This window comes from Vigna unguiculata, chromosome 5 (assembly GCF_004118075.2).
Source record: "Vigna unguiculata cultivar IT97K-499-35 chromosome 5, ASM411807v1, whole genome shotgun sequence".
NCBI lineage: Eukaryota > Viridiplantae > Streptophyta > Magnoliopsida > Fabales > Fabaceae > Vigna > Vigna unguiculata.
In genome coordinates, this window is record NC_040283.1 from 41396788 (window position 1) to 41422181 (window position 25394).

Here is a 25394-nt window from a genome sequence, read left to right on the forward strand (position 1 = left end):
GCAAGACCATTAATAAAAGGAAATAACAACTCAAGATCGTCCTTACCTTAGCATCTTTGTTTAAGGAGACACCATAACAAAAAATATATCAATTCGCAAGAACATCACCTTTGGTCTTAAAATTTTAATGTAATCATTTATCAATTTTCTTTTTTATATAATAGTTAACTTTCCTATTTTCCTAAATGTCAGACTTTAAAATCACATTTAATCTCAAAAATATAATGTAATGTTAATTCACTTAAACTAAGATAAGGCTAAAGAAAAATATTGAAGTATTGTTATACATCATTTTCTCTTCCTTTAATGAAGATTAAGACCTTGGTGATCAAGTTGAGAGGGTAGTTGGAAAAAGAAGAGTGAATTAATGCGTATAATTGATGGAAAACAAGTTTAAGATTTTCACCATAGAATAAAATCTAAAATGAATACTGGGTGGTAAGTAAATTTGTACATGATGTTGACATGATCCTACCATAGCTCCATCGAATAACGGTGATGAGGGGGTGTTTTCCTGTCCTCGTGCTAAAGCGACGTAAAAGGTAGTGGTTCTTTTTCGAAGACTTTCACATTCATATTAGACACTACGATCATAAATATTTATGTAAATGTACATTTGATGAAGGGTATTTTTAGATTGTAAGTATGAGCTGCTGTTTTGTAAAACTAAAAAGTTTTCCAACATATAAATAACAAAAATTGAAAATTTTATTGTGTTTAAAGTTTTGACTGCGAGACAATTTAACTTCTCTTGTATTACTAGTTGGGAATTAATTAAGAAATGTGTTTTGATTAATTAGTTTTTAATAGATTTACGGTTGATAATGGATTTAAAATAAATTAAAATAATAGTTTCAATATCAAGTCCAAGTAATATTTTGTCAAGAGTCCATTATCATATTTGAGATATTATTTGTGTTTTTAAAATGCACCTTAGAAGGTTGAATGAGAAAGGTGTACTTAAATTGATTTGATGTACTAAAATAATCCTACTAATATACTTTTTGTTAAAGTTTCATATCAACTAGATATAAAACCAATTTCAAATATATAAGTATAACCCTCATCTTACATATCTTATAAGTTAATTTTGAGAAATTGAATTATTCTTAAAATATACTTTTTTTTTTACCGTTTTTGTTCTCACGTACAAAGATACTCTTCAGTTTTCTGTTGAGGTCTATCCTGTAGAGGTACTTCAATTGGATCAATGATCGATTTCTAGGTTTCACCGTAAACCTAGTTGATTACTTCCAATTACGTAAATCAATAGTTCAAACCGTACTCAAAGGTAGGGCATTTCTCATTCTGATAGGAACTTCTGTACCAGAAACAATGGTATCTCCAATTATAGTTTCTTTGGGGTGTAAAATATATTTTTTTCTCACCATCCCCATAGTGTATGAGACAAATGGATGCATTTCGATTAGGGTCATATTCTATGGTTACGATTCTACCATATATGTTTTTTTCATTTTGTTGAAAATCAATTTGACGGTATAGACGCTTATGACCTCCCCCTCCATGTCTTGTGGTAATTATTCCTCTGGCATTACAATCCTTACCACAACAATGTTGTCCATAGATCAAATGATTTCATGGATTGAATTTTACTTGACTGTCTACGATTCCATTATGTGTGCTTTGGGTTGAAGTTTTATATAAATCTACCGTCATGCTATTAAGTATTTTGATTTAAATTCTTTTCTTTCGAAGAGGTAGAATAAAATAACTCGGTTAAAACATAATGATGAGACTATTATGTATAAAAAACAAATAATATTTAACTAAAAACGGTACAAATCAAGTTAAACTTTTAATTTCAACTTGTAATTTTATTGATTCAACCATCTCTCCAATTTTGACAACATTGAATAGTAATGTTTTTATGCAAGTCCATAGTCCAGTCTAAAATATATGAAAACAAACACCTTTGAAAAATACCAAAATACCCCATTTTCAATAATTGACACGTGTCCATTTATCAGATTTTTTCGTCAATTAGTTCTGTTTTAGAAATGTTTTCTCCGGTCTTTCATGTGTGATCAGGAAAATACTATTTTAACCTTTCTGTCAACCTCTTTTTCATTTAAGCATTTGAGTTAAATAGTCATTTAGACTTTCCCGCTTCTGAAATTGGTGAAAGGAAAGAGTACTCTGAGTTGAGTTGATAGATTTACTTCAGTTGGACATGTGCACCAATTTTGGGCGCCGACCTTTATTTTGAAAGACCATATTTTAAATGACTGTGATGGAATAATTGTGGGAAAAATCATACCTTTCTGGTCAGCCAACCCACCAACATGAAGTGGGTCATTTCTATAATCCATACCTCTCAACGAATGAATCCCACTTTCCGACACCGAGAAAGTAACTAAACTTCATACAAGCATGTGAAGATCTTTCATGGTGGAGTAACTATGATGGATTTTCTTCTTCCTGTTAAGCTTTATTTTGTTTATAGGTTTTTTAGGTTTTGTTTTCCTATATGAACTTATTTCATGGTGTTTTAGATTTTTTTTTTTGAAGAAGTTCTACGTATCAAAGAGAGTCGTGATATATAACGAGGACGACGACATGGATAGGCATTGGCTCCGATGATGGTGGTGTTCAGGATGGTACTATTATTTCTCTTCGTTAGTTTGTCTCTTCCTTTTAATCTTCTTTTGGTGGTTTTCAAATTTTTTTTTCTTCTAGGATTTTGTTGATACGTTGTTGATAAACGGTAAGTTCAGGATTTGTTTGGTTCTGTAAAGTTAATTTTACAGATTTAGTGGTATTTGAATATTGGTTTATGTGAGTTAATTTATTTTTCATTTTCTATTTTTCTCATTTAAAAGTTTTTACGAAAGAAAAGGATGTTGGAAATAGAAAAGTTTTTACCCACATTGTTTGTGTTTGATCAGGGTTCCAATGGCCAAATTGATTCTACGGGGTGTTGCAGATGATGGTATGGTAATGACTTTTGAAAATCTAGAACTTATAAAAGCAAGATGTGTTAAATCATTTGCACCGTTTCCAACTGGTATGTAAACATGATTTATCTTTACCTTCGCAATATCTAATTATGTAATTTACCAATTGGAAAAATTATAATCTACGAATGATTTTGTAATGTTAGAACATTGATTCTAAACTACTATTGAGGTTACATATTTTTGTCAATGTAATACACTTATAACACACAACTGTGGCTGAAATTGCAGGATGTATGTTTCATAGCAAACATGGTCTGCTAAACTTTAAACATCTAATGAGGAAGATGAAAGCAATGCCAATAATTGATAGCAAGGGGGTTATGTTTGGCCAACTTCAATGTTGACTCCCAACCAAAGATCCAAATGATGCCGCGTGTTGGAACTTGGATGAGAAGGTAACTAGACTACTTGGGACTAATAACAAACCAGGCTGCATTGTTAAACATGACCATGGTAGTTTCTTTCTAATATGAATAACATGAGATTTTAGTTTTTCACTTTGAAATTACCAGGCATGTATTTGCTTTCATTGTATGAATGTTTCTTCACAAAATGAAGTGGAGCCTTAGACTTTAAAAGTTGTATTGTATCTTCTATTCTTATTATGTGGTGAAGGAGCGAAAGTTTTCATGAAGGAAGAAAGCATTGGTTTGTTGGAAGCATTCCAGAATCATGTTGTGATTCATGACCCCAGATGACATAGAATCCCCCAACCATGCATTGCTTGGATCTGTTACTTTTTCTGAGGTTAAACGTAATGTATTTCCCCTTGATCTGTACGAATAAATAAAATAAGAAACGAGACATAAATGGTCACTTTTGCTTTTTTTGGATATAGTTGCTATTGTTCTTATTAATTGAAAAGTTTATCTTTAGAAGCATGAATAACAAAGTATGTGAATTGTTGAGAGTGGTGGTCCTCGGTTTTCACTCTTGCTTAGAATGGCTTAGTCATTGTTTTTAAATGCATGGTTGGGATGGTGAATCAGGTTAGTTGTGTTATCAGAAAATGTTGAACATTTTTTCTATTTAATTTCATCTTGACTAGGTGTTATCACAATTGCTAGAGGAGGGTTCTCAGAACAGTCGACCTTAAAGGATGTCCCTACACTTAATGCATCATTCTCAAATGATTTTGACTTGACCTCAATTTCGAGGATGTGTGCTTTACTGGTGTTAGATGACATGCATTGTTTTGGTCTGCCAAATAAGTTTGAAGGAGGAGGGTTGCACCTTTGGTTCTAGATATGGTGAGATTTTAGAATTTGGGACATGTGTGTTTGCGTTTCTTTTTTTTGTCACATTTTTTATGGTTTTTTGGGTTCTATAAAATTATTAGTGTACATTTCATTTTTAAGGTATAGGAATTACAGGGAAGAGAAAAAGAGAATGATGTAAGTGTTGTTTATAGAAGGGAAACTCTATTGCTGATGCTACCAAACTCTGTTAAATTACTCACAAAACAAAGTATATATGCTAACTCTAATTTTATGTTGCTTGTCTTGTGTATGACGAAATTCCATCTAGCTTCTATTGGATTGGCAGTTTCTGTTGTCTTGGTTCGAAGTCTGTTGTCAAGTATCCTAAGTGCAGTATCAGGAGGCAATCCACATTTGCTGATGCAAAGGTGATTTTATTTTCTTTTGTCACCTGTCTCTGATGGGTTGTGATCTCAAATCTTGGTCGCTAATTTTTTATCACACTCTCAGTAGTTTAGAATAAAGTGTTGTAGTATGTATTTGCAATTTTCTGCTTTCCTTCTGTTTTATACAAGGGAAAGAAAGTAAGGGAAGAGATTGGTTTGAAAATTGAATTGGATTGAAGATGGAAGGATAGAAAAATTAAGTCCTTGTCCGTTTACTATTTTAAAATTCTGTTGTCTGTTCTGTTCTTAAATTTGTTTGTATTTTGATTCATTGGAGTATGAATGTACTCTGTCTGAGTATATCTATGTTTTCTAAAAGTTGATCTCTTGTGCACTTGAAGAAAACAGAGGAAATGAATGAGCATCTCCCAGTTGTTTCTATAATGTAATTTTCATAACAGATTTCAAGGAGAAATTAATTGCTAGGCAATGCCGAGTTATGGTTGTGATTTTTTTTCTTAAATAAAAAATTGGAAGGGAATCAATCATTCTCTGAACATTGAACCTTAGACAGAGATCAGTTAAAAAGTTAGATATTTTAATTCCTTAATTACTAATTGGAATCATTTTACAGGTCTACAGTGACCTGTCTGTTGACTACTTGAAGATGTTCCTGCTGAACGCCCCAGCTACTGTGGTTGCACTTGGATTGTGAGTAACTCTCATTTTTTCTGTGTGTGAGAGCTTCATCCTGCTTAAGTTTTTGATTTGTTTTGGTTTCTTCCATTCTTTTCTTATATATATTGTTACACCTTCAATGATTTAGCTAATGTCGTGAATTGTTAAGTGTAGATTCCAAAGCCATATAGTTTTATTCTAACTTGGTTTGCAGCCATTCCCTTTATTTTGTGGCTGGCTCAATCAATTACAAGGGCAATTGTAAAAGACTTTTTTATTTTAAAGGTACAGTTTTTGTTGCACTATCTCTTTATTCTGCATAACACAAGTACTAACATAGTTTTTGTTGCACTATCTCTTTATTATGCCTTTCACTCTTATATAACAGAATCATTTAAGATAAATTTTAATAGTCATTGTTTAAAGAAATCTTTACGTATTGGTCACTGTGATTACTAAGTGTTATAATTAATAATATTAATAATAAGAAGAATTTGTTGGTAACTTATAAGATGACACACAAATAACTCCTACATTTAAAAAGATAATATTTAGTTTTTCTTTTCAACCAAATAAAAAAAAATGCATTGCTATTTGTCTCTTCTTCCTTTTCCTTTTCACTCATTCAAACATGTTACTAAGTGGCTCATGAATTTCTATTTGTGTGTGATATGATTGTTGTATTTCTATTCTATTGAATGTCTGTAGCTTGCTATATGTTTATCTGGCTAGAATGCATAGGGCTCCCTGCCTTGTGTTCCTTTCTTCTTGGTTTCTTCTCTACAATATTGAAAGATGTGGTCGTAGGGCAGGAAGATATTTCTATGGTTTTTGCTTTAGCAAGCACATGGGTCATGTTCCTTGCATTTGGCAGTTTAGCCTGTGTTGGGCCCATATCATACACTGTTGGCATGGCTTATCAAAATGCATTCGATTCAGGCGTATCACTTGGTAGCCAAACACTTGGAGTAGGGTTTCTGGCTTTGCTGAACAACTTTATTTTCCTTGGGCTGGGTGTTATCATCGGCTACCCTATTGCTTCAGCTTCAGGTAAAAACCCTTTTTTTCTGCTTTTTCCCTTCAATATCTTATGCTTTTTCCCTTCAATTATGAATTCCTTATAGGAAAATTTCATTGTATACCTCAAAATATTCAAATATTGATGATATTGTCAATTTGTCACTACTTCTACATCTGTATTCAATTAACTGTCCTTTCACAGTTAAGGTACTTCAAGGCCTGTGGAGGAATGATTTGGTGGCACTAAAAGGTGCGTGTCCAAATTGTGGCGAAGAGGTCAGTCACTATGATAACTGTCCATTGTTTCTTTTCCATTCTGTCCCTCAACTTATGTTGATAACTTGTGAGACACTGCACATATGTAAGGTTTAATTTCATTATCTGCATTGAGCTGGATTAATTTTCTTTCAGGTATTTGCATTTGTGAGAATGGACAGGAATATTGAGTCACCTCATAGAGCAGATTGTCATGTGTGTGAATGCGTATTAGAATTTCGCACAAAAGTAGAGGTAGCAAATTAGAGTTTTATTATATTTTTAATTGAAACTCTTGCAAATGCTGTTTAAAAAACTAAACTGTTACAATTGAGAATCGTTATGCAACAATTTGCAATGCATGTTATTAATGTGAATTTCTCTTCCATTTTTCATTCTCTTCCTCTGAAAGAAAATTCATCCACCAAAAATGATCCTGCAGTTTTCATGACACATGATTATACATGTAATTATTTAAATGCTAATAATAATATTAAAAATATTATTTATTTTATTATTTAAATATAATAATATAAATAAATAACTTATTCATATATAAAAATAACAATATTAATTTTCTTAATCTAAATTATAAAAAAAATTGTATTATGTTTAACTTTTATTATAAATTCAATGTCTATGTTGATAACGATACCTACATGTATTTTTGTTTAAAATTTTTAACATCAATTCCAGGTTACTCTTACTTTTTTTAATAATGACCATATCATCTCACAATATATTTACATTTTTTCATTTTTTTAAGTTGACTCTTCATGTGTGGACAATATTTTTGCACGGGACCAAAGTTCATAATATACTCACATTTTATGCACATATAGATTTTATTTTAATATAATATTATAACTAATCACTCTGATCATAAAATATGTGCATACAAATCAAACAATTAACTTAGAGTCAATGTCTATATTGATAGCAATATCTTATGTATTTCTTTTTTAACTTTAACCTTGAATTCATGTTAAATTTTTAATAAGATTACATTTCACAGTATGTTTTTGCTTTATTCATATTTGAATGTTACTCTTTATTCAAAATAATTTAAGTTTAACTTCTTTTTTCTTATTCCATATGTCAAAACCTTCCAATATTATTATTGTTTTAATTTCACTATAACTAAATGTTCTTCTATTTAAAATTTTAACATTACATTAGCTTCCATGTACTCTTAATTAACTAATTATAAAAAATAATAGTAATTAATTATTTAATTTTTATTTTATTATTTAAATATCATATATGTAATTGTAATAATAAAATATAATAATATAAATAAATAATTTATTCAAATATAACAATAAAAATATTAATTTTTTAATCTAAATTATAAAAAAAAAACGACCTTTGCGTAAACACGAATCTCATACTAGTTAATTACTAAAACTATAAGTAAACAGTACCAACTAATTGATTGATTTGATTCACCGTTAATGAGTGTGAGACTAGAATGTCATATCAATGTGATAGAAAGTTAGAAATTAGATTTAAATGGACTCAAGCTCAGATAGTTGTATATGTTACAGAGGATAAGAATCCCACCGGTAATAACAAAAGCAATAAAAAATAAATAAAAAGAGAAAATAAGCTATAAAAAAATTTAATGTGATCTTACATACAAGGTATATATTTAATTGCATAATTATAAATATTATGGTGGGCATCTTGAATGGAAATTTATTGAAAGAAAAAAAGTAAAATAATATAAAACATCGGAGATCACACTAAATTTATTATAAAAATTATAATTCACGAAACATAAACAAATGATATCAATTAAGAAAAAAATTTAAATAAATATTTGGAAGTAAAAAATTAAACCACTTGTATTATTCTTTATAAATCAAAGTTAAATTAGCTAACTTATCAACACAATAATTGTCCTCAAGAAAAACATGAAAAATTTTGAACTATATATTTACAAAAATGCAAACATTGACGTCATCTCCTCCTAAGATTCCAAGGAATCACTTATTGATCCAAAAAACCATGACATACTGAAAAAAATTATTCTCCAACCAAAACCTCTAAAATCCTAAATCCTACATCCAAGCATGCTCCAAAACATAAATGTCCCCTATAAACTTAGTATAAATAAAAGTTCGCACCCCTATTAAAGTTAAAAAAAACACTAACATATTCACCTTTATTTTCTCTAAATGTATCAACACATTATCAACACATTAAGCTAAATCAGAACAATCATTTACTGTACCATTAATATTCACATTAAACCCATTAACATATAAAACTTTCCATGTTACATCCCTAACATTGTATTTGGATGGAGCATTTAAACAATGCTTAGAAATTGAAATGCTTTGTATTTGAATTGCCCTTAATTAAATTCCATTCATTTTTTAAATAACTTGTTTGGATAAGGAAATTAAAATACCTGAAATTTCAATTTCTTGTTTGGAAAAAAAATTGAATTTATTGTGAGATAAAATTTAATTTTAACAATATTTATTTTACGCTTAATTATGTTTTGAGTTCATGATAAATTTGGAAACATGCTCGACAACCCAGATGGGTCGGGCAGACCCAACTACGCAACCGGATTGGTTAGACCCGACAACCCACCCGAGTTGGACCGATTGGGAAGCCCAGACAGGCTCGGTGGCCCGATGATCTAGAGGCCTGACGGCCCATACTGCACGATTGTGCCATCAAGTTCGTCAATATGGCCCGGTCCAACCCGTTTAGGTCATTGGCCCAATGCTCCAGATGGGTCCAACGACCCGAACGGGCTCGACGATCAAGACGGGCCCGATGACCTGAACGAGCCCGACAATCCGGACGGGGCCGAATACCCAAACAGGTTCAACGACCCAGACGGGCCCGAAGACCTAGACGAGTCCAACAACTAGGATGGGCCCGAGGACCCGAACGGGCCCGACAACTCGAATGGGTCCGACGACCCAGACAAGCCCGACGACCTAGATGGGCCTGAGCCTCGAACGGGCCCGACAACACGTACGGGCCCCTTCAAACCGTCCGGGTTGTTGGGATCATCCAGATAGTCTGGTTCGTACGAGTCTTCGGGCCTGTTTGGATCGTCGAGATCGTTTGGGTCATCGGGCCCGTCTGGGTCATCGTTCCCGCCCGGGTCGTCGAGCTCGTTCGGTTTGTCGGGCCTGTCTGCGCTGTCCTGCACTTCCGGGTCGTCGGGCACGTCCGAGTCGTCGGGCTCGTCCGGGTTTTCGTGCTCAATGATTTGGAAGGACTAGTTTGGGTCGTCAGGCTCGTTTGGGTCGTCGGGTCCGCTTAGGTCGTCGGGCTCGTCCGGGTTGTATGGCCCGTCTAAGTCGGGCCCGTTTGGATCGTCGGTCCCGTTTGGGTCGTCAAACTTGTCTGGGTCATCGGGCCCGTCTGGGTCGTCGGGCATGTCCGGGTTGTCGGGCCCATCTGGGTCGTCAGGCTCGTCCGAGTCGTCGGGCCCATCCGGGTTGTCGGGCACGTTCGGGTCATCGAGCCCGTCCGGGTCGTCAGGTACGTCTGAATCGTCTAGAATGTGAGGTTGAGTGACAAAATTTTCAAATTTCACCTATTTTGAGGGTATTGAAATTTCTACTAATTTAGCTAATTGAAATCTTTCAAAAAAATGCTTGCATTTAAAATGCTTTTTAATTTCTCTATCCAAACAAAGCATTTCATTACAAAAAAATCTAAATTCTTAAAAAAATAATTGCTTCATTAAAATATTCTATCCAAACATTAACTAAATGAAATTATTCTACCCTCCCTACTTTAAATATTCAAAAATTGTAGTACAAAACAATCAAAGGCAAGTATTAAAGGAATATAGTTATATTGTCCGTTATAATCAAACAATTTAACAATTGTAATTTATTTATATTTAGAAAAAGTATGTCATGCTTTAATTTAATTTTATACTATAAAGTATTAGATATTTTCAAATTTTCATGAAAAATTTGTAAACCAAGCTCCAAAAGAGCTTTAAATTTTAAAGCTAATCTTCATAAATAAAACATATAAATAATTATTTAATAAAATAACTAACAATTACTCTAAGATGAATTTAACTAAACTGCCCATAACATTAAGCATCGATTGCCAAACAAAAAAAAACATATCGCGGAACGAAAGAGAAATCAACATGCGGAGAAAGAAGAAAAACAATTAAAAAAACCGTAAACGACTTTTTTATTTATGAATAATCTATAATATTAATTTTATTTTTAATTATTTTATAAATTAATTATTTTATAAATAATTTATTTTTAACTGTTATTTTAATTTTTTTTATTTTAAATTATTATTTTAAAATCTTTTTTATATATTTATTTTTTTCAATTTTATATTTAATAACTATTTTAAAAGTTAATTATATATGTGTAATTAATTTTAAATTAAATTTCTTAAAAATTAAAAAATATCAACACACAATCACTCGACGACTGTATGTTCGTTAATTATTTTTATGGGTTACTCAACCTGAAATTTATCTTTAAGAGTGAAATGAGGATTAAATCAATTCTTGAAAAAGCAGTGGTACGGTACCATTTTTTTAATATAATAACAGGAATTTTTTGGCAATAGATATTGTAACCATTTTTATGAAAAAATAAATTTGTTGTAATGGAGTAAGATTGTTATAAATAGTAAACCTTTTTTAGTATTTAATGTAATTGTAAATTTAACATGTTTATGAAGATCAGTTCCAGAAAGTTGTATACAAAACAAGTAATTCGACATTTTTTATTTGTGCGTCAAGCTTTGTTTAGTTTTAATTAGAAGTCATAACAAGCCCACCCAAAAGATTGGGATCATGACTAACGCTTTAATTGGGTATTTGACTTTCGAAGCCCAATATGTTTTTAAATGATTTTTAGTATTCTTTTGGTAATATAAACGTGAAATGGTACATAATTATTTATTTTCAGTAAGAAGTAAAAGTAGGTTTTACGTTAATAATTGTGTGGTGGCATAGGGTCCAAAACAGTGATAGAATTAACTTTATTATGTAAGACTACAAAAATGGCATCAATTCTCAATAGAATAAAATTAAAAGGTAAAATATATATTTTTCCTTAATTTTTACTTAAAAATAGAATTAGTTTATCTTTAAAATTTTAGTCCAATTTAATCTCCCAACTTAAAAAAATGTAGATTTAGTATTATTAATCAAATTTTGTTAAGTTTATTTGACGTTTTCAAACATGTTTCATTATAATATTTGAATTATTTATACCGTTTGACACATTTTCGCTTCAATGCTAATTGTGAGTTTGAAACGTCAAATCAACTTAAAAAAAAAAAACATATTAAAGGAAGTAAAAAACTGAAAAAAAGATATTCTCTACACTTTTTTTTTTCTTTTCTCATTATCATCTACACAAAAACATATCGAAGTCTTTAAAAGAAATACTAGATTCAAATGTTTCTAAAAATAAAATACTAAATTGATTTAAATTTTAAAAATAAACTAATTTCAATTTTAACCGAGAGTTAAAAGAAAAAAAAAACATATTTTATCTATAACTAAAAGTAATCATTTTAATTTGCTTAGTATATTTTAATCATAGGACCAAAAGTCTGAGTATTAAAATTTATCTTAATCTGAAATTTATAATTTGTTCACCCTATTGAATTATATTTAAGGTTTAATTCTTAATATAATATAAGTTAAATTTTATCCTAATCAAATTTACTATTTATTATTTGAATCGTTATCTCGTATTATCATATTATACATTAACATCCTATATACATATTTTGATGTGAAAGATATATTAATGATCTCCCGTACGTAACTTTATAAATTATTTTTGTAAAATTTGGTTAAATTTAAAATTAATTTCTTAGCCATATTTTTATTTTAATTTAAATATGTTTAAAAGCGGTAAAATCCAAAAGTCGGTTACGATAAAGCGTTTTCTTGAAGTGCCTGCATTGATTGGACAATGACTTCCCTGCTATAAATCCAAATCCAGCAAGGCTGAATCAATTAGCCATGGATGTAACAGAGAAGTCAGGTTCAATTAACACATCACAAAAACCAGCTGTTATTGAAAACATTTTGAAATTTAGCAACAGCGTTCATTTGCTGCACCACATGGCAACACACCATTCATTATGTTACAAGAATCGACCCCAAGACTTTGATGCACTGTGATTCTCTTCGTTTCTTCTCTTCTCACCTAAGCTGCCATTTATCATTTGCGATACCTCACTTTAATCAAATCCCTTCGACACGTCCCTGTTCAAAACTCTTTCCACTTTCTTACCCTTTTTCTCTTCATTTCTCCTCAACACAAACCTGGCTAAGGACAATTACCCTATCCTTAACACCCTTCTAACTACCCTCCTCAACTACCTCTTTTATAAATTAATTTTTCTCACTTAAAATAACCGTAAATTATTAATTACTTCCTCAACATAAATATCTATCAAAAATGTAATTCATTTTTTATAATTTAAAATGGATTTAAAAAATAAAAAATTATAAGAGAATTAAAAGAATATTACTTTATCTGACACTAAATACTAGTATACGATTTCTGTGTGTGGCAAAGAGCCAAGTTGAATGGTTTATAATTAATTGGTGAATATTGAAACATAGATTAGGCGGAATTAGCAGGTGAATTGATAACTAAGCATAATCTAATCACCAATTAGATAGGAAGAAATAGGGACGTAATCCAAAAAAGAACAATAAACGAATGTCAAAAGACCAACGCACCCTTTCACACACTAAAGTTTCCAGTTTCAAAGAACAGAGTGAGTTCTGCTGACGCTTGAAGACAGTGAGGGGAAAAATAACTAAGAAATTAAGAAATTCTAGAAACCTCTCATCAGAGAGTCTTTAAACCGTGAGGACCGTGAATAAATCAATTGTTCAAAATCAATTTCCCAAAGTTTCATAACTTTTGCATTGACCTTCAACTTTTCTTGTTCTCTGCGGTTATTCGCTCGCAATGAATCCACAATCACCGGACCCTCCGCTTCCGGCGTTCTCCCCACGGTTCGCGCTCATGACGGGTTCGCAACGGAAAATCGCGATCGCGGTGGATCTGAGCGACGAGAGTGCTTACGCGGTGCGGTGGGCGGTTCAGAACTACCTCCGACCGGGCGACGTGGTGATCCTTCTGCACGTGCGTCCCACGAGCGTACTGTACGGCGCGGACTGGGGCTCGGTGGATCTGAGCGTGGCGGAGGAGGGCGGCGCTGGCGGCGACGGCGGCGACGAGGAGTCGCGGCGGAAGCTGGAGGACGACTTCGACAACTTTACGTCGACGAAGGCGAGCGACGTGGCGCAGCCGCTGGTGGAGGCGCAGATACCGTTCAAGATCCACATTGTGAAGGACCACGACATGAAGGAGAGGCTGTGTTTGGAAGTGGAGCGCCTCGGGCTCAGCGCCGTCATCATGGGAAGCCGCGGCTTCGGCGCATCCAAGCGAGCCGCCAAAGGAAGGCTCGGCAGTGTCAGCGATTACTGCGTGCACCATTGCGTGTGTCCCGTTGTGGTCGTGCGTTACCCCGAGGAGAACGACAACGGTAGTGGCAACGGTAACGGCGGCGATGTTCTGGTTGGGGAACAGGCGGAGCTTCCGCCTGTGCCTGAGGAGGAGCACGAGGTGTATCATGATGCTTCCGATGAGCACAGAGGTTTGGTTTCATCCTATTATCCATTTGTTTCACCGTAACTATCATAATTTCGGTATTATGATGTAACATAGCATAGTGTATAGTTGGTTTGACTAATTATCTCACTCGTGTAGCATTGGTAACGGAGAGGATTAAGTATTGGATACTACTTAGATATGCATGCTACTTTCTTCAGTCAAATTTGGTATTTGTCTTAGTTATCATATTGACTAGAGATTAGTGAACATGTCAAAAGTAGCTATGATATTATGATTGTGATTGAGTAATATTCTTCATAATAACAACTTGTAAGAAGATAAAATGATTTGAGTTTCTCAGATAAACTATGATCAAGTTTGTCAACTTTGTAGGAGCATACATTTAACTTATCCAAGAACTGGAATACGTAGGTCGACTCTGGTTTATAAAAGAAGTTCAGTTCATTTAGTTTTTTTTTTTTTGGCCCTTATGAATACTTGTGGACAAATTATCAGGACTCATGTTTAGGTTCTATTATCGACGGAGCTCCCTGTCAAGGTTTTTTCTTGATACTCACACACGTTACAAACGTGAGAAACCTGGTCCATTTGTTTAAAAACATGGAAGCAATAACTTCTAGCTTCTTAAATGTGGGAAACCATGACCCAGATTTGTAATCAAAACATGGTAACTTCCGTGCTGAAGCAATAGAGGAGGAAATCTGAAACAGATATAGAGAACTGGCGTGCCGGTTGACACAACAGCAGAAATAAGAGAAAAGCTTTGTATGACCTTTAAAACCATTCCTTATCTAAATTTAAAGTGACTTGGGCAATAAGAAAATACAACTGTCTGTGAGACATCCTTATTTAAGGTTTTTAAGTTGCTACCTAGACTATGAGACAGTAGGAACCAGAAGTGGTTAAAATGACATGTGCAATAACTAAATAGAATTCGAAATATACACACTTTAGGAAGCTTTACAAATTCAAAATTGCTATACAGTTGTTTACCTAAGGAAGCTTTACAAATTCAAAATATAACTCGTTATATGTTGCCCTTAACCATTTATGTTAAAAACATATCCGTTAGGCTTATAACACTGCTCACCTATTTTCTTATGTATGAGTACTACAATTCAATTCTTCATGTTAAATGCTGAAGGTACTAAACCAATCCGAACATGATATGTTCCAAGTGGACTTTACAACTATCCACCATATGCTACCTACTTTTTTTCCCACAACGGTATTCAATTGGGAGATAACTTCCCATGACCTATAGGCCTAGGGAACACTCATATAGGCTGGCCATACCCTATATAGAACTTACAAATTTCACCAATACACACTAAGACTAATGTTATATTTGAGAGGCTTTAAAGGAAAGAGTTACTAAAGTAATATCTTGGCAAAAGGAAATACAAACCAAAATAAGGGTATTTATTTTTTTAATATAGCTTATTTTTGTCAAGGAGACTACTTATTCCTTTTTTAGTTCTAGATTAGCATAAAGAATAAAAAAAATCAATACTTTTTGCTGTTTAGAGACGCCATCAAATAATGAAATAACCTAATCCTTGTAGGATTTCACCTATTAACTTCAGTTGGGAGTATATTATTACAAGTTGATTAGTTTTTTTTCTTATTTATCCTGCTTATTTTTGGTGTATGTACAGATGCTTAAGGAGAGTATAGAGCAATGTTTATATCCCTACTAACTTCAGGTAATGCATGAATGCATCAGCAATTTATCAATTACCATTTTATCCTTACTCAAGTTTAAATACAAGTTGTTATTGATTGCGGTTGGATTAAATCCTATTGTAAATGAATAGTAACACCGATTGATAACTGTGAGTGGTATTCCCCGTTTTTTTTTTTTTCTGCATTATCTTCAAAGAAATGAATTGGTTGGAATATGAAAAACCTCAACCCCAATGTTATTCCAAGACTATAAGTTCATTAACTCTGAATCACGTTTTCTTTACAATCAAACTAGCAATTCAGTCTATGAAATTGACATCATTGGTCCTTTTAATCCTCAACCTTAAGAAAAGGCAAAGTTAGTTGTTGACTTTAATAATTACGGTCAATTTACTCTTGAATTTGGGAACTATAAGTTATTTTAGTGTTCCATTTTAGCAACTATAAGGCAATTTGATCTTGCCCAGTTTAGATTCTAACATTGGGAACCAAATTTGTAATGCCAAGGATAAAATTAACCAATGATGTCAATTTCATAATGTTGTATTGATTTTATTTCACTCATGCATGGCTACAGTGGATTTTTCATTTATGAAAAATTTCACTGAATAATAAATGATGGTTATTACCTTGTAGGCAGTTTTCTTTTTCGTAGCATATCCACTCAAATTTGCTGTCATTGATTTTTTTTTTTTTTTACAGGAACTGCTCACAGCAGCCAGGCTTGTGTCAAATGAAGAAGAATGTATTAAACTTGAAAAGTATCTTCTTTGGTTGAACAAACTATACACTGTAAATTGGATATTTGGTTGGTTAGCATGTGTATGTTTTTGTACAAGTTTGTTATTACATTGCTTCATACCCATTGGCAGGGTTGTGTATGCTACCTTTCTACTCTACATTTGATTTGGAGGCTCTTGATCCACTTCATGATTGGAACCCAATGATAGATCTAAGATGCAACAAAAAGTTTCATTTTATTATTGTCTTACTTTTGTCCGGTTACTCCAGTTCAATTATGTTGAAGAAAAGTTGGACATCCCCAAACTAAACAATATTTGCATTGATCACGCTGTGTTTGTGTTTTGATGTTCGTCTATAACTAAATCAAAATTAACATAATAAAGGGAAAACGGTTATTAATGTTGCAATAAAGTGTAGAGATCAAGCTGTGAGTAGTTATTTCACCACGTAAAGGAAACCTTAGTTTAGTGAAAGGGAAATTCTCGTGAACCGTAAACACAGTTTTGGGTCCTGTGGACTTGTCCATGCTTTGAATAATGATTCACAAAACAGGGTTGGATTGTAATCAAATTCTAAAAGCCGAAAACTTGACTTTATTTTCCAAAGCATCCTTCTGCTAAATTTACTGTCTGAATTGCTGGCAGCTGTGTTGCGCAAGTCCATTGTTCTTTCCCTTTGGTTTGCATATCCTGAATCATGATCAGGATGAATATGTGGGTGAGTTTAAGAAAGTGTGAGATTTTGTGTTTATTTGTTGACCATGATCAGAAACAGAAATTGGCAGAGGAATAATAGTATCACTGAGGCTGAGTATGTCTATTTCTTCTGCATCAAGTGACTTGGTCTAGACTTCTTACACATTATGAAGCACACGTTCCCACAGCTATTGGTGTGATTGAATTATAGTTAGAAAAATTAAGTTTGGTCGAATGAAATTGAAAATAGTTTTATGGTTTTGTTTTGAAAATAATTCACGTTTCGAATTTAACAAAAAATTGTCAAGCATCATTTGTGTCTTTCAATTGCAAAATAAATTTGGATTTGAGTTCCCAGACTAAAAATCAAACACATATTAAGTTACTATGTCACAACAAATATCCTATTTGTTTTGGCTACAAACCCAAGACTTCATACTTATGATATAGGATTGTTTCGGATTTAGGATGAAATTGGTATTCAAACGAAATTGGATATAAGTCCTAGAACAAAAATGATGAAAAAATTGGAGGACGACAATTTTGGGGATTTGCGTAATGGGAGGAAATCACACCCCTCCAAGATAAATAAGAAAGATAAGTCACTTTGAAGATAAGGATCGGTGGTTCTGAGAATAATTCCGAGACTTGAGAGAAAACTCATTGTTTCTTAAAACTCAAATCCTCCAAGTGGTTGATCCTCATCTTTAAATCTTCAATTCAAGATCGCAAATTTTCTTCACTTATTTTGGAACCTCCTCAAAGTAACGTGATTTTCTTTCATTTCTCAAATCCTCAGAATCAACGTTCTCCAATTTTTTTTCCCATTTTCATTCTAAGACTCATACCCAATTTTATTCAAGTCCCGATTTCATCTTGAATTTTAAATCCGAGACGATCCTACGTTACTTATGTGGTCACCAAAGCAATAAATGTTAAAGGAAAAAAATATCAAATGCCATATATCTTTACGGAAGTCCTTCCACAATCCCTTTCCAAAAAGTTCAATAACAAGTTGGATTCTTTAATTATATTTTTACCAACTCAAACAATATTAGCTAGTTAATCATCATTGTTTAATGTTAAGTTATTAATTAAGTTTTACTAACTATATTATTAATAATTATATGCCTTTTCTTTACACAGTTTTGTACAATAAAAATTTTAGTTTGTATAAAAAATATCAATTCCTCCTCCTTTTCATTATTTCTGTTTTTCTGCCTCTCTACTGTCCTTTCTTTATCATGGTCAGTTTCAGTAAACAAGAGACTAAGTTTGACACACTCTAATACAAGTAAGAACATGAAAATCTTATTAGTTTCCCTATCAATTAAAAAAAAAAAAAAACTTATCAATCACGAATAAGGTGCAGACTATCTATAATCCAACTAAACGATGTGTAAGTTCTCTGTCCCAGAAAAGCATATATAATGTTGTGGTCCCAAGCAATACCAATACTAAGTTTTGAGTAAAACATTCACTCATTTGAATAAAACAAAATCAATAAGCGACCAAATTAACTATTTTCTTATAACAAAATTAAATATTTTTTTTTAAGAAAAAAGGCTCAATAGTGGAAAAGAAAGGGAATAATAAATTTACATAATTATTGTTAATACAAGCCATGCTATTTGCATAATTTCATATCATCTGCTCCTATAATAACTTTTTAAGAAAAGTAACACATTAGAGATTACTGAAATGATTTTTATATTTTAAATGGTTATATGATCATGCTTTTTCTAAATAATACGTCACTTACAGCATGTGAAGTATTCTAATTCTTCCATAAAATATTAATTTAATTTTATTCGGATACGAAACTTACAGAACTTGAAATCTAGTCTACATCGACACACTTAAATAGAGCAAGAAATTAAAAACTACAATCCTAATTACGTTGAGCTTAAACTCTTTTTCTCTTTTTATACATTGTTTTCTTCCAAATTTTCAACACCAAGTATATTGGTCTTTTTGATAAAAAAATTTACAATTTAGAAATAAAAGGTCATTTGACACTATTCTTCTAGCTCAATTATATTATATATTTCTGTTTGGTATAAACAGTAATGCTTGATAATAGACTAGGACGTACATTTTTTTTTCCTCCCAGAATAAATTGGGCCGGTCCAATTCATTGTGGTTGCTTAATTGGGCTTCTTGTTATGTACATGGACGACTAACATTATATTTGAAGGAGTATATCCAAACAGTTGAATTACACTGCCTTTTACAATAGGAATGACATTAAAGTGGGATGAACTTGACCTTGACAATTACTATTATTATTTTTAAAGTATAAATTCATGCATATTTATATCTGATAATGGGTATATATATATGCTGCTTCTTTATTATTTAAATTATTAATTAAATTTTTTTACAACAAAATATAAATGATAATGAACAAAAGATGTTATTATTTAGGATTCAATTTCATAATAACAAGCAATTTAAAAATTTACATGTTAGAATACTTGAAATTAAGAGTCAAATAGTTTCATGGAAATAAAATGTGTAATGAAAACAGTTGTGGATATTGTTTGGGAAGTCAAAATAATATACTCAAAGTTTATATATTAATATTAATGTCATTCATTCAATAAAATTGAATACATAATTCAGTATACTTATAACTGTAAAAGAAATTATACATATATAAAGGATTGTAATCATTTTTTTATATAATTGAATCATAACTAAATCTTTCAACTCTTTTTTTTCAATATAAATAATCATATTATCACATTTTATTAATGTATATAGATTGATTCAAAAGTTATTACAAGCATTCATTTCATTGTTAAGTAATGAACATGTATATTTTTCCGTTTTCATTTTTTGCTTATAGTTTCTCTTTTATCAATTTTTAAAAATAAATTTGAGAGACATGACTTTAAAAAAAACTATGATAATCAAGTTACAATTAAAAACTATCTATGAAATAATGGATTTCTCTTTAACTTTTTTTCTTAAATAACAAAAGAAATAGATGAAAATGAAAAATGACTATAACATGTGAAAAACTCAAAAGACAATGGAAAGAGAAAATAAAAATTATCTTAATAATTTTTTTATATTTTATTTTATATTTTATTATTTGTTAACATTAAATATTGTATTATATAAAAAAATAAAAAATTACTTAACTTAATTTTCATTAATTTTTAATATATTACTATTTAATCTAAAAAGATAGATATAAGAATTTAAAAATATTTATAATTTTAGAAAATTATAGTTTAAAAAAATCTTTTATATATATATATATATATATATATATATATATATATATATATATATATATATATATATATATATATATATATATATATATATATATATACTACACTTGAAGGAAATAATAGAAAATTGTGCAATAAAAAAAGCAATAAGAATTTTAAAATGAAATAACTTTTTCATTTTTTACTTTAATAAATTATGAGTGTTTTAAAAATTTAAAATAGAGACTAATATATGATCGGATGTAAGATTAAGGGTAAATTTATCAACGTTTCTTTAATACGTTTTATTATTTTTAAATTACACAAACTATTAAGTTTACGACTATAATGTTAAAAATAACCTTTGAAATAGCTTCCTAAATTTTAAATTGAATAATAAACTAAAAAATAAATCAGAGAGATATTGGACCGCTAAATGTAATAGTAATAATTAATTTAAAAATATGTGGAAAGTCTTTTTGGTAACGTCAAATCACGAAAAGATCTAACAAAATCAACACATTGAAGCTCATACCTATCACAACGGTGACATGCTTCAAAAACTTACATTCTATTAGTTATTCAATATTAGGAGTGCTCATAATCAACACTATCTTTATTCTCTTACTTCCTCTTAACACATTCATATATATAATAATAATAATAATTAATTCCATTTCGATAATGTTGTTAGGAGTATCAAATTATATTTTTTATACATAAATTAGTTTTTCTTAATTAAAAAAATATTATTTAATCTATTCAAAATAGATATACATGATAATAGAATTTAAAAAAATTATGATTATCATAAATATAAATATAATTTTAAGTTTAATATATAATAATAATAGTAAAATATAATTTAAAAGAATATATAAAATATAAAATGAGAACAGTTTGGGAACTCCTCTGTCAATTAAAATATCTAACTTCTACTAATATATTTAAAAAAATATATATACATTACATAATTTCAATAAATAAAATTAAGTATTAACTTATTTTACATTAATATAAATTTCTGTATATATTTATGTAAAGGAACTCTTAATTCCACCGTACAAATATAATATGATCAAAAGATATGGAATGATATAATTAATCTTTAATAAAAGTTATACAAATGTTTTGTAATGATTTTTCTTGGATGAGAAAAAAATGTTGGTCATAATCATACATAATTATCTTGGAACAAGTTGTGTATCTTTCTTATACAAACATGTAACCGTTGACAATACCAATTTTCTTGGGTCTCAAACCTAACTGGGACACAGTCTCACTGTTTTGGGAATGATTTTTTGAAACACTATTTTGTTACCAGCAAGCATTTGACCATAAAATCTAATATGAAGACATAAAGAAAATTAAAAAGAAATATATATTTTTAGTTCTTGAATTTTTATACAAAAATTAAATTTTATTTATATTCTAAACTTTCAATTAATTTCATCCCTGGATTTTATTAATAGATATAGCTAATCTTCATAATCAAACTACATTAAAAATTTAGTAACAAAAATGATTTGCCACATGTATATCCATTATCCATATATCCATGTTTTGACTCGTCTCTCTCACGTTGGACTTCTACAACTGACCTAAAACTCTCATTTATCTGCTGTATTGATTCTTCTTCATCATCGTACTGATTCGAAGGACGTTCTTCATAAATATGTGCTGATATTTTTAAATCATCAAACTGATTAAATTTACTATGATATAATTATTCAATTAAGCAAATTTGTTTTAATTATATTATTATAATAATTGCGGTATACATGAAGCACTAATTCCATACCTCACACAAATGAGGTATAAAATTAGTGAATAGTGAGTTTAATAATTCACGATTCTCCAAATCTCCCAGGCCTTTATCAGATTATTGGATGGATGAAAAGCATGTTTAAATATGCGTTTGGACGTATTAGAATAAAAATTTGACTTTTCAATGGCAGATGGAACATCGTCGTTGTTTCTAAAAAGATTAGTGATATTTGAGTAACTATCTTTCCAAACATGCACTAAATTCCTTTATTCCTGACCATGCATTCAATAACTTAAATCAAGGGATGAGTTCCAGCACCACAGATCAAATTTATAACATAATTAAGTGTACAAAACTATTTTGTAGCCACATCAAGGAAAAACGAGGAATTCTCAGTACAAATTAAATTAACGGCATAAATCATCATCAATTATCGAAAACTAAAGTGTAGGTATAGTTTTAATAATTAGGTTATAAATGATGTGTGTGGTGATTATTATATTTATTCAGATATTTGAAAAAAAAAAACACTTAAAAATGTTAGTGTAAGAAACAACAATTATGACGATATTGAAGGAGGAAAGGGGCATTGACGTGGTCGTGGTTGAATTGAAGGTTTCCAAAAGAAAGAAAGAAAGTAACTGTAGAGAGTGTGGTACAAATTGAAATAGTTGACGCTGGTAAAAATTCTGTTGTCGCTTTCGCGCCACGTGGTGAGCGGTGAGCGAAAGTTGGGATCGATGGTCAATGGCGTGAGTAGATAGTGGCAAAGGAAATCAAATAAAATGGAGTAGAAAGAAAGCGCAGAAGCAGCACCACACAACCCAACACTTGACACAACCAACAATTCTCCACCACAAGATGCATAACTCTGCCACTACCCACACACATACATAGACACATAACATATCTATCTAGCTATTATGAGTATTATTTTATTATTATTATTATTATATAGTTTTTGTTCCTTGTATAGAGAGAGAAGAGTAATTAAATGGTTTTATGATTTTTTTCCCATTTGTGGCTGCGGGTGACTTGATTACATCGCCCAAAATAAAATGACCAATTTAAGAGGCATAAGTTACGTTTGATTAGACTAGGTTGCTTCCTCTTTAGTCCTATGCTGCCTGCTTGTAAATTCGAATGGTTGGTGTGAGAACCTCCCTCAGCCACAACCTGTCTTGAGGCTATTAAAATACCCTTTTCTAGCTTCGTACCACTGTTACTACCACTGTTAACATTTTATTATTATTATTATTATTGAGTTACTTATCAGATTTTTGTATCTGGTTTCAATAAAGGTGAATTCCATGTAAAAAGCAGATTTGCCCCACTTGATGTGATTGCCGGCCGCGCCAGCCAACCATGCAAAGCGATTCAATGTTTAATAATTAATTAATGTTTATTGCATTTTAACAATGATGGTAGTGGTGATCCGGCCAACTAATCTCGCCCCGAGTAGACTAACTCCCAGATATTTGGCCACACATTTAATGAAAATAAATTAAAATATCTTTCTTAAAATAGTGTATGCATATCAAAATGTGGCTATGCAGTTACGACATTGACCATGTACGACTATCGGTTGGTGAGGGTAGATATTAACTACATCTCTCGCTAAATTACCAACACAGCTTCAGTTTGTGGAAAAGATTCGCCTTCTTACATTTTTTAATTGCGATTATTAAAAAACAGTGGTGCAACTCAGAAACGTGAGACATGAAGCATGGCTTATAATTTGGAATTGGAAGATTCTTATAAATTTATTCATCAATTGACGTGCTTCTTCATTGGTGGTAACGCATCAACAGAACCTGTACATTTCCTCCTCACACGCTTTTATTTTTGTCTTTCTCGCTTCATAACAAATTTCACTGCACTCCTCTTCAACCAAATCAGACTATACCACCTCATTCATACCATATTTTTCTCACAAAATTTATTTCAATGTTTATATTATATTATATTATATATATATATATATATATATATATATATTAAGACAATGATATTTTACCAATTTTTTTTATAATTTTAGATTATATTTTTTAACTAATTTTATGATGTAAATAAATGAGAAAATAAAAAGGCAAAAATTCACTTAGAAAATATTTTCTCAAATTATTAAAAGAAGTTGTCAAAATTTAATTATTAAAAAAGTTATTTATTTATTTATTTATATATAATATAATTATTCTGACTATAAAAAAAATACATTAAAAGAAGTATTTTTGTCACTACTGATAATTTCATTTAAGAAATCGAGATTTAAATACTTTTTTATTCGTACTATTTTTTAAGGACAAAACTAACTAAATAATTTATTAAAATAAAAAATTTCACTTACTCATTTTTTCTCACTGATATGGTCATTTCAAGAACTTCATCAAGTTTTTATCTTTAAAATATATAAGAAAGGAGAATGTGAAAACAAGCACTAAATGAAATTCCTGGACTAACAGGAGACTTTTTCAATGTATTGGAAACAAACTTTTAAGTTGAGAGAGGGGTAATAGTGGTAATATTTTTTACGTAAAATCTCCGTAATTAGATTCACCAAAATGAAAATTTGTTTGCGTTAATGTGGGTTAGATTAAGATAATTTTTTTGTTTTTATTATTTTTTTAATTTTGTGGAAATAAATAAAGATAAACAATCCATTTACTGTTAAATAAGTTATATCAAATATACATTTATATTTATGCACACAAAAAATAATTCTACAAATAATGTCTATTATAAAAGAGTTTTGTGTGTACCACTCTAACATTATCTTGTGTTTTAAAGAGTTTTGAATCTAACCCAATGTACTGATAAACACCAGTTTATAAAAATATTGATTGTATATTGATTGTATTTATTGTACATGCTCATTATTTATTCATTCAACGCCTTGGTTATATTTATTATCCAACCCTTTAATTATATTTTAGATGAAAATATTAATGAGATATGTAAAGTTATAGTTGTAAAAGAAATTACGTATCAGTTAAAAATAATGTTAATGCTTAAATTGGAATTGCTATAATTTAAAACTAACTAATATATTAAAACTTTACATTTAACATAAACAAATGTTAATATCAGGATCAAGCTTTAACGAGTAGGGATGGCAACGGGGCGGGGCGGG

The 25394-nt window shown here is 30.7% G+C and overlaps 2 protein-coding genes across 9 annotated transcripts; both read left to right on the forward strand.

The window, feature by feature from the left end:
* Positions 1-2139: 2139 nt before the first annotated feature.
* Positions 2140-6885, forward strand: LOC114185136 (PGR5-like protein 1B, chloroplastic). Of its 8 annotated transcripts, XM_028072678.1 has the most exons (12): positions 2147-2409; positions 2514-2618; positions 2907-3025; positions 3207-3373; positions 4027-4228; positions 4337-4372; positions 4506-4605; positions 5198-5274; positions 5456-5526; positions 6121-6291; positions 6464-6537; positions 6673-6885. In XM_028072678.1, the coding sequence occupies exons 6-12, from the start codon at positions 4368-4370 to the stop codon at positions 6781-6783; spliced, it is 609 nt and encodes a 202-aa protein (XP_027928479.1). In that variant the 5' UTR covers positions 2147-2409; positions 2514-2618; positions 2907-3025; positions 3207-3373; positions 4027-4228; positions 4337-4367; the 3' UTR covers positions 6784-6885. The 8 variants fall into 8 exon arrangements, 7 of the variants coding, with proteins under 7 accessions (XP_027928479.1, XP_027928473.1, XP_027928475.1 ...); XM_028072672.1 differs by having other exon boundaries at positions 4027-4372; XM_028072674.1 differs by having other exon boundaries at positions 2530-2618; positions 4027-4372.
* A 6379-nt stretch (positions 6886-13264) lies between these two features.
* LOC114185138 (universal stress protein PHOS34) lies at positions 13265-16813 on the forward strand. The gene is made up of 3 exons (XM_028072680.1): positions 13265-14169; positions 15806-15853; positions 16536-16813. The coding sequence occupies exons 1-2, from the start codon at positions 13479-13481 to the stop codon at positions 15811-15813; spliced, it is 699 nt and encodes a 232-aa protein (XP_027928481.1). The 5' UTR covers positions 13265-13478; the 3' UTR covers positions 15814-15853; positions 16536-16813.
* Positions 16814-25394: the final 8581 nt, after the last annotated feature.

Excerpts from the sequence above, each read along its gene's own strand:
- LOC114185138 (XM_028072680.1), top strand. The coding sequence starts at position 13,479 with ATGAATCCACAATCACCGGACCCTCCGCTTCCGGCGTTCTCCCCACGG.
- LOC114185136 (XM_028072672.1), top strand. The coding sequence starts at position 4,251 with ATGTGTGTTTGCGTTTCTTTTTTTTGTCACATTTTTTATGGTTTTTTG. Across the intron at positions 4,606-5,197 it reads CCACATTTGCTGATGCAAAG|GTCTACAGTGACCTGTCTGT; the intron begins GTGATTTTATTT and ends ATCATTTTACAG. Across the intron at positions 6,292-6,463 it reads CCCTATTGCTTCAGCTTCAG|TTAAGGTACTTCAAGGCCTG; the intron begins GTAAAAACCCTT and ends GTCCTTTCACAG.